Source organism: Chrysochloris asiatica, unplaced genomic scaffold, assembly GCF_000296735.1.
Source record: "Chrysochloris asiatica unplaced genomic scaffold, ChrAsi1.0 scaffold00337, whole genome shotgun sequence".
Taxonomy (NCBI): domain Eukaryota; kingdom Metazoa; phylum Chordata; class Mammalia; order Afrosoricida; family Chrysochloridae; genus Chrysochloris; species Chrysochloris asiatica.
In genome coordinates this window covers 2,207,515-2,217,906 of record NW_006408855.1, presented here as the reverse complement: position 1 = coordinate 2,217,906, position 10,392 = coordinate 2,207,515, and the positions used below count along the sequence as shown (strand labels likewise).

At 44.8% G+C, this 10,392-nt stretch overlaps 1 protein-coding gene across 1 annotated transcript in view; it reads right to left on the bottom strand.

Annotated features, from left to right (window-relative positions):
• The window catches only part of TLDC2 (TBC/LysM-associated domain containing 2), a 34,443-nt gene extending 24,520 nt beyond the window's left edge, over window positions 1-9,923 (bottom strand). The window contains exons 1-4 of the mRNA XM_006875729.1: window positions 9,891-9,923; window positions 8,448-8,615; window positions 7,634-7,786; window positions 4,724-4,819 (exon numbers count right to left, since the gene is read on the bottom strand). Coding sequence (XP_006875791.1) covers window positions 4,724-4,819; window positions 7,634-7,786; window positions 8,448-8,615; window positions 9,891-9,923 — 450 coding nt within the window. The remainder of the gene's footprint in view (window positions 1-4,723; window positions 4,820-7,633; window positions 7,787-8,447; window positions 8,616-9,890) is intronic.
• Between the last annotated feature and the right edge of the window lie 469 nt (window positions 9,924-10,392).

The window sequence follows — 10,392 nt, the reverse complement described above, 5'->3', positions numbered from 1 at the left end:
ACTGATTGGAAGAGATCCATATTTGTGCCCATTCCAAAGAGAGGAGACCCAACAGAATGTGGAAATTATTGGACAATCCCTTAGATATCCCATGCGAGTAAAGTTTTGCTAAAGGTAATACAGAAATGGCTACAATCATACATTGACAGAAAACGTCCAGAGGTTCAAGCTGGATTCAGGAGAGGCCATGGAACAAAGGATATCATTGCTGATGTCTGATGGATCTTGGCTGAAAGAACTACCATATGACCCATCAATTCCACTTTTAAATATATAATTAAAAGACCTGAAAGCAGAGACTCAAATAGATATTTGTACAGCAGTGTTCACTGTAACACTATTCACCATAGCCAAAAGGGGAAACAACCTAAATGCCCATCAGCAGATGACAGAGAAATAAAATGTGGTCATAATAGAACGGAATATTACTCAGCCAGTAGGAGAAATGAAGTCGTGGAAGACCTGATGCTGAGTGAAATAAGTCAATTACAAAAGGACAAATAGTGTATGACCTCATTTATAGAAAAAGACAAGAAAAGGCAAATGTGTAGAGGCTAGTTTGTCAGCGGTTACCAGAGGTTGAAGGGAGGGTGTGTGTGGAAGCTATTGCTTATGGAGTACTGACATGTAGTTTGTGATGAAGGAAAAATAACATTGATTTATAGCTGATCCATTTGATTGCAGCTGATCCATTTGAAGTTGTACCAAATCTTTTTTTTTTTAAACTTGAACTGGCTAAAGTTGTGTGATAAATGTATTTACCCCAAAACAAAAGCTGGTGAGGCTCCTTATGTACATACAGCGAAACACCTCATAGGATTTTTTCCTTGATTTGGGGGTTTATCATCATGGTTTGATGTGACATCCCAACTAATCAGCCTAGTAATGTGTTTACTGTTTCTATTCTACCTTTTAGTTGGTTGCATATCTCCTGGAGTCTTAAATGCTTAAAAGTGTGTCCATCCAAGGCACAACAGCTAGTCTCCAGTATTAGAATGTTGAGATGAGAAGGAAACAGCAAAGGAATCTTACAAGGAGTTGTCACTGAAGTTGGAACTTAGAAATCTAGTATGTGAATGCAGGAAGCCAGTCATGATATAGAACCCAGTACAGGTCCATGATGATTAACAGACTCTTTTTCTGTTTTGTAAATTCTCCTGATGGTGCACTGATTAAAACTCTCAGCTGCGAACCAAAATGTTGGTAGTTCAAACATACTAGCTATTTGATGAGAGAAAGATGTGACCGTCTGCTCTTGTCTTGGAAACCCTGTCTATGGACAGTTCTACTTTGTCTTACAGAGTTGCTGTGAGTTGGAATTGACTCTAGGGCAGTGTGTTTGGTTTACGGTTTCCTGTTTCATGCTAAGGTTATTAGGATGGCAGGTGGAGGTAATGCAATAGATTTAGTGTGTTTTGTCACTAGCAAGACAGTCCATAATTTTTTGTGACTTCTTTGTAAACAGAACAGATGTTTGTACACATAGATGTATCAGTAGATTTCTTGGTCTATGGATTTGTGCCCATTGGAGAGGATGTCTCTAGTTGCAAACCAAAGCATTTCAAACTAGTTTTTTATCCATTGTACAAACAAATGTTTCTTGAAGTCATGCTATGGCAATGCAAAAGAATATGTTCCACCTTCATACACTTTGGTTACCATGCCTACATTGAGCTATTTGGTCTTCCTAAAGGTGCCTCTTCTCTCTAGCACATGCTGTGCTCTTTATCACCTGGTGATGTGTCCATCAGAAAAACAAAGAAGCTGCTACTCCAGGAACTCCCCCCTCTTCTCCTAACCCCATCTAATATGAACTCCCCTCCTCTATGCTTCTGCTTCCCATGCTTAATTTCCTTCATTTTGCTATCTCTCAGTCGATATTGTGACCATCTCTCTCTTCCCCTAGCCGGGAGCACCTCAAGATAGGGACCCTCTGTAGTTTAGAGATGTGCTCTTGTGCTGTGGCTAAGCCCTCCAATTCTGAAGCCAGACTGCCTATTTCTACCTCTTCTCTTCATCATTGATGTAGGCAAGTTATTTAGCTTCTCTTTGCCTCAGTTTCCTCATTTGTAAGATGGAGATGAAAATAATACGTACCTAAAGGAGTTCTGGTAGAGTAATGGTTATGAATCAGGCTGCTAACCTCACCGTCAACAGTTCAAAACTACCAGCTATTTCACGGGAGAAAGATGAGGCTCTCTGCTCCCATAAAGATTTACAGCCTTGGAAACCCTGTACAGGGTCACTATGAGTCGGAACCAAACTCCATGGCACATAACAACAACAACAACAACAGGATTGTTGTCATAACTCAATGCACTCATTTGGAAGAGTTTAAAACAGCTTCTGGAAGGCAGCTAGCTAGATTTTTTATTCTAATTGTGACAAATATATATATTGTTGTTGTTGATTAATGCCATCACATCAGCTCTGACCCATAGCAACCCTGTATAAGGTTTCCAAGGTGAGCTTGAACTGCCAACCTTATGGTTCAAACCAACAATGTGCAGTCCAGCACTTTAACCCACAGCGCTCTCTCTCTCTCTCTCTCTCTCTCTCTATATATATATATATATATATATAAACATTTGTCATTTCAATTTGTACAATCCAGTGACATTAATTCTATTGTGCAACCATACCACTGTCTGTTTCCAAATTGTTTATTACCATTAACAGAAACTCAGTACCCTCTAAGCAACAATGCTTAACATTTTATTAGTAAAAGTGGTGCACTGTGGGCCAGCCACATAATGATTGTAGGCTTGTAGCTTCATTCACTAAGTAACCCAGAGATGGAAAACACTGTCACATGGGAGATGCTGGCTACTACTTATTCTCCTTCCTCCTTCCAAACCTCCAGCTGCTTAGCAGTGCATGCCATCGGATTCTATCAGTCACTTTGTCCCTGTCACCCACTAATGACCCTCCCCCTCTCTCTTAGTCACCCCTGTCATAACCAAAGTCCTGAGCTCTAGCTCCCTCAGCTCCCCTCCCTCCTTTCCAAGGACCCTGGTGGCACACTCCACAGAAAAAAGGTCCTGACCGTAAGCTCCTGTAAAAATTAGAGCATAGGAAACCCTATAGGGCAGCTCTGCTCTGTTATTTAGGGTGGCTGTAAATGGGAATTGACTCCTCAACACACAACATCACTTATTATCCTTGGAGAAGTTCACTGTCCACATGGACCTTTCTAGCATCTTTCAGTGCCTCATAATTGGGGTTTTCTGACAGAACAAAGAACTTGTGTAGTCCTAATCAAGCAGTGGTGTCCTGGTGTGGCGCTGTAGGATAAAGCACTGGACCACAAGATTGGTTTGAAGCCACTCCTTGAAAACCCTGTACAGAGTCATTAGGAGTCAAAACTGACTCAACTGCACTTAACAACAACAACAATGGAGCAATGAATGCTTCATCTTTTCCCTCACGGGAAGACTTATTCTCCATGAATTTGAAGGTCACACCAGGGGAGAAACTATAATTTCTTCCTCCTAACCCACTCCTTTCCTGCCCCCATATGCCCATGAAGGTAAGATTCCTGGGTATGCCTGCCTTTCTACTTGACTTGTGGATTTTAGAGCTGCTTTGGTAAACTTGAAACTTGCATATCCCATTACTCTCTGTTGTTGCTGTTGGTAAGAGCCACTGAGTCAGAACTGACTCATACTGACCCTACATAGGGTTTCCGAAGAGTTGCTAGTAATTTGAACTGCTGACCTGTGGTTCAAACTGACCTTACAATCCAGTGCTTATCCTACAACACTACACTAGACTCATTCAAGAATGAAGAATTCCGTTCCCAAGGTTACATAAATTCAGATGAAGTTGTCACCAACTGTAAACACTTCATGCCATCCTCAGCTCCTTGTCCTCTTCATCACCACTGTGTTTTCTGGTGCTGTCGTCTCCCATGGTCACCAGTGAAGGCAACTCCTCCTCAGTCTACTTCAAGTGCTCCGATCTCTCTACAACAGGTGCCACTGCTACAGTCTTTGACCTCAAGGAGGTCTCCCATCCACTGAATCCACATTTGTCTCATTCTCCTGTTTCTGGATTCCCTGCTCTCCTTGGCAAGTCTAGATTCTGGTCTATTTTGCATTTTCACTTCCTTGTAAGACCCCTCAACTCCCTTTTCCAGCTTGGCAAAATCCCAGTCCAAGATGAACTCTCCCATTTGCTTTCTCCATGCTGACCCCTGAGGATCCCAGTGTTGCTGGAGAAAAGCACAAAACTAAAGCTTCGGACTTGCCTTCCAATTCACAAGCTCTGAGTCCTTCTGTTTCAGTAGGCTTTCCTTTCCATTCAGGTACCTTCTCGCCCCTCAAGCATTCACACCCTCCTCCAGCCTCACTCTTAACACAAGATCTCACCCCATGATTCATTCAAACATCAGACCTGTGCTGTTTCATCTTCCCACCACCAAACCCTCAGGTCTACCTGTTCTTGGGCCCCATTGTCTTTCCAACTGTGTTAGGTGAGTAGCATCCCTCCCTATCTCAGAGCTGGTCAGTGGTTGCCAAGAGCTTGAGCTTTCCACACACTCCTACCCCCACTGAGTGAAGATGATCAGGCCAAGGGAGAGACTCTGCTCAACACTGCCCTGCTGCATGACCCCTGTGGAAAAAGGAGGAGTGCCAAGCAGTCCGGCACTTGGGGTGAAACTGGGGACCACGGGGACCCCAGGAGCTTTGTCCTACCATAGATCCCATTCTCTGCCAATTACCTTCAGCTGTGGGGAGAAGGAGAAGAGAAACGTCTCGCCAGTACCATAGAAGCGTTTGCTCAGTCGGATGGCTGAGGAGGAGAAGGCCCCAAACATCTGGAATAGAAGAACTTGCAGTTTGCAGCTAGAAGAGAGTTAGGGGGTGGGAGGGTGTTGCTCTGGCTTCTTCCACTCTCCAAGCTTGGTATGTTGGCCCATCCTAGCTGGACCCTGTCTAGGGAACCAGGGCAGAGCTGGGGGATTGGGAAGGCTCTGTGGACCCATCAGCATGTGTAATTCCCCTTAGAACTCCCCAAGGAAGAGCTCTTTTTGGCATCCTTCTCCAGAGCTTCAAGTCCACCCCACTTTTTTCTTAAATGTAATCAAGTTATAGATTGGATTATATGAAGAAGAACATAACATCAGGATTGGAAGAAGATTCATTAGCAACCTGCAATATGCAGATGATATAACCGTGCTTGCTAGAATCAAAGAGGACTGGAAATATTTACTGATAAAGATCAAAGATTACAGCTTTCGGTATGGGTTGCACTTCCATGTAAAGAAAACCAAAATCCTCACAACTGGACCAATAAACAACATTATGATAAACAAAGAAAAAATTGAAGTTGTCAAAGACTTCATTTTACTTGGCTCACAATCAATGTTCATGGAAATGGCAGTCAGGAAATAAAATTTGCATTAGGCAAATCTGCTGCTAAAGACTTCCTTTTAAGTGTTAAAGAGCAAAGATGTCACTTTGAGGATTAAAGTGAGCCTGATCCAAGGCATGGTATTTTTCAATTGCTGCATAAGCATGTGAAAGCTGAACAATGAGTAAGGAAGACCACTTTAGGAGAATCTGTGCATTTGAATTGTGGCGTTGGAGAAGAATATACTCTGGACTCCCTGAAGAATAAGCAGATCTGTCTTAGAAGGAATGCAACCAGAATGCTCCTTGGAAGCAAGGAGAGCAAGGCCTTCTCTCTTAGACTTTGGACATGTGGTTAGGAGGAGCCAGTCTCTGGAGAAGGACATCATGTTTGGAAAAGAGCAAGACTCCCAGTGAGTTGGATTGACACAGTGGCAGCAACAATGAACTCAAACGGAACAGTTGTGAGGATGATGCAGGACTGGATGGTGTTTTGTTCTGTTACGCAAGGAGTGGCTATGAGTCTAAGCAACTCAATGGCCCCTAACAACAGCATCAAGTTTCCAATTCATATTCCATGTTCTCCAGTTATGCAAAAAGTATCTTTTATATCCCACTTTATAAACAAAAATTTAACATATTCAATAGTTATAATTCTGAGTCATTATTTATCTTACTGCTCAATATTTCACTATGTGGAGGGGCCATGATTTATTTAACCTCCTCTTACAGTGAGATAGTTAGGTGGCCTGCAGTTTGTCACTTTTATGAACAATGCTGAGTGGCTAGAGATCTGCTCACTGGGGATTAGTTATAGGGACTAAGGTTTTGGCTTAATACAAGGGAGCTTCACAAAGTTCATAGAAAAATGGAATCAAAGATAAGGGAATAAGGTGAAACTTCTTCATAATCAGAGATGTTTTGCCATGGAAGGGGCTCTGTCCATCTTGAACAAAGCCTTCCTGCTTGAGTTGGGGGGTCTTGCAAGGCCTGAGATCTCTCTTAGTTCTAATGTGTTCTTATACAGAAAAGCATTTGAAACCAGCTTCCTACCCTCCCCCACTGCCTGGAGAGCCTGCCCGGAACTCCATCTGTGGAGAGACCAAGTGGACTGAGAGCATTGAGACCTCGAAGTTCCTCTTGTTGAATACAGGAGCAGCTCTGGCTGCCTTCTCTCTGCTCTTCTGCTTCCCCTCTTGTCCTCTCCAAACCATTCTTCTCTCACCAACTGATGTTGAACCACTAGGCCCCTGCTTAAAATCCCTTCACAGCATCCTTTGCTTTGGAGGATAAAGTGGCAAATGATTTACATTGAACAGTGGAAGCCAGAACTCAATGGGATTGCCTTGTTTTTCTGGGTCTCACAAATTTTCCACTTTTGAAAGGATCTTACCGCTTTTCCATCGGTCTCTATCAGTGGAAAATATTTGTGTTTTCTGAAATGTTTCCTCTTTGTATGGGTTTTGGCATTTACAGGTATTTGCTTTATGTCTGGCCTCCTTACTCTCAGCCCCATAAATAGACATTAACTCCAAGAGGGCTGGAGTCATTTCTCTCTTGATCCTGTTCTATTCCAAGTCTCACTTGGCATGGCACATAGCAAAAGAAAAAACAACAACAAATGTGTAGCCATAGAGTTGATTCCAATACAGGGTTTTCTTGTCTATAATCTTCTCAGAAACAGATGGCTAAGTCTTTCTGTCTCCTATGGAGTGGCTAGGTGGATTTGAACCATCAATCTTTAGGTTAGTTACTGAAGGTTAGGAACCCATCTCAAACCACGTTGTTGTTAAGTGCCATCAAGTTGGTTCTGACTCAACGATCCTGTGTAAGGTTTCCAAGGAGTGGCTGGTGGGTTTGAACTGCTGACCTTGTAGTTAGCAGCCAAGTGCTTATCCTAGATGGTACTTAGCATTTGTGTGTTGAATTAGTGAATGAATGAATGAATGAATGGAAATGGGCATGACAGCACTGAGCAGGGTAGACTTTATGCATCATCAGTGTCCATCAAAGGTGACTTAGCTTATCACCTCAGAGTCCTGGTGTGGCGCTATGGGCTAATACATCAGACTGCAAAGTCATTTGAACTGCAAGGTCGGTAGTTCAAGTTCACCAGCTGCTCCTTGGAAACCGTGCACAGGGTCACTATGGGTCGGAATTGACTCAACAGCACTTAACAACAACAACAAGCTTATCACCTCTGCCCTCTCATCCCTGAGGCTACCCCTAGACAGGACCCACTGGCAATTGGAAGTCCCTGAGGCCTTGGCCCAGCTCACCTGCCCATCCTGGTCCCTCAGCACCAGCAGCACTGGCCCACTGTGACCTTCCATCTGGCGGTATAGCCTCTGCAGACTGAAGCCATCCCTCGCTGTGCAGAAGGCCAGCCTCCAGGAGTTCCCCGTGACCCTCGGTGGGAGATGGAGGCTGAGCTGGGGACAAGACTAGAAGTGAGAAGGGGAATCCTCCTCCTCCCAGCCTTCCCCTGACAGAAGCTTGGGGGCCTGGAAAGACTGGGGTGAAACAGCCTGGTGCCTTACAGATTATAGACTGGGGTCCTATTTCTCTATCATAGGGCACTTTGGTGACTATTAGCCCTTGGAGATATGAGAAATTGTTCCCATTTGACAGCAATTTGCACAAAGCCCACATTGGAACTAAATGGTAGAGGCAGAATTCAAAGTCAGGTCCATCTCAGAACTCTGTCCCCTTGGCCATCCTGGCCCCTAAAGGCCAGAGAATAAATAGATGAGATGCTGAACCCCTCCTCCTGTTCCTCCACACCTCCCCCCTATTCTCTGCCCCAGCTTCAGTTTCCGTTTGCAAGGACTGATTCTATGTAAGAATTAATTTCTTTCATTAACTCCTTAGCTTTTTGGCCTAGTGAAGAGAGTGAGGCTAAAAACACTGGACCATTCTACAAGCAAGGAAGAAAATGCCCAGAAAGAAGAAATTATTTCCCCAAAGTAGCACAGTGAATCAGAGACAGAACAAAAGTAATACCAGGTGTCCTGGACCTGGCTAGGGCAGAGTAGGAGGGCAGATCCTTTAGGCTCAGGGCTGAAGTACTTGGGTCATGGGCAGTGCCCGAACCTGCCTAATCTCCGAAGCACCTAACACCTGGCTGGCTTCTGAAAGTTGGGTTTCCGTGGGATCTTCAGGAGCAGGGGCTGTGACAGAGGTTGGAGTTGCCACCTTTTCTTCTGCCTCCTCTTTGTCCTCACCCTCCTCCCCAGACAGATCACCCTCCACCTGGCAGGGCTGTGAAGAGACAAAAAGGCCTAGTGAGTTGAGGAATGAGGAGATGCCAGTTTCCTTATCATCTGAGTCTAATAGTGTCGGACCACCCAATCACTCTTGGCCTAGGCCCCTGCAGCCCCTGGCCCAGTCCATAGACAGAAAAGATTCTGCTGCTGCCTTAAGTCTCACTCCTTCCCTTGTCCAGATACCCACCCCCCATACACACACACACACACTCACACACACACATGCAGCTTATGAACTGCATCCTAGGCCCAGTGGTTTTCCTGCCTGTTTGCTCTGCCCCAGAGATCCACTTCTAAGCTTGTCAGCTAAAGAGAAGTGCAGGTGGCAGCCCAGCCCTGTGAGCTGTGACTGTTTGTACACGAAATACCAACAACTGTAAGAGCTGACATTGGTAGAGCACATATATGGCCTGCCTGTGGTGAGAGTTTGGTCTCTGAACTTTATCCCAACAATTCTAAGAGAAATACGAGTTTATCCTCATTTTACAAAGGAAGAGAATGAGACCCAGATGTGTCCTTGTTCACCAGTGAAAGTTTGTGGGAAAATTCCATTATCTTTTTTTTTTTCCCCCATTATCTTTTAATTCCATTTTCCCACGAACTTTTTGAAGCCCCCTGGTAGGTAGTAAATGGGTGAATAGATTAGTGTAAAACATGCATTCATCAGTGTGCTGACTTAAAGTTGTGTAGGGCAATCAGTGTGTGAAATCTGCCCATGTATCTGTCAAAATGTTTGTGACTGTGAGTTGGAGTTGTGTAATATAAGTGTGTGTGTCCGTGGGCATGGATATTGGTATATTTAATCATTCATTTATTCATTCTTTCAGCTGTGTTCTTACTCTATACCAGAATGTGTGTTTAAGTGCGAACACACACACACACACACACACACACACACACACACACACTGACTTATGTGACCTTTCATAGGAAAAATAGACCTCCTGGATCAAACTTGGGTAGGACCCCCTTTCCTGCCTTCCCCTACTCCCCATGTTCAGGCCTTAAAGAAAGGGCCTCCCTCTGCTAGCTGTTTGGGGTCAGCACTTCATCTGACACCAACTTCAGGGAGGAAGAGATAGAGACACCAACTGGTCTGTCCCCCTTGATGGTAAGGCCCCACATTCCTGAGTTAGCACCCCTTCTGAGCCTAAGGCAGAACAGAGACTATCACCTGTCTGCACCCAACCCCAGTCCAGGGTCCAGCTGGGCCAGAGATCTTCCCTGTTTTCTAGCCATAACCCCCAGTCCAAGCAGATGAGCCCCTTACCAGCCGAGAGTAACGCCAGCGGAGACCTTTCATTCTCCTGTCCCAGTCCAGCTGCAGGGGAAGGTCCAGCCTGAAGCCTGGCCAGGTGAGGGTGCCGCTGGGTGGGGTCTAGAGATGAGAGGGAGAGGCCTAGGACACACCCTCTGGCTCCATGCCATCCTGCTGCCCTTTGTTCCCCATACCCGTCACTCCCAGGCTGAGTTGTCACTGGGTAGGTTTGTCAAGTCAGCTGCACTTGCAGTTAGTATCTAACACATGTGGGCTACACATAGTCAATTCCCTTCCATTTCTTTGTCCTCTCACTGCCTGACCCTGATGGCAGATGTTGGGGATCCACGCCCTCTGGTTTTCTGTGACCTTGAATAAGGCCCCTTGTAGACCTGGATCTCCATTTCCCCACAAATAACATGAGAGGGTTGGAACAGATAATCTCAGAGACCCTCACAGTACTAAAAGTCAAGTTGGTAATTCAGTTCCTTCTCAAAGCTGATGAGCATATTAT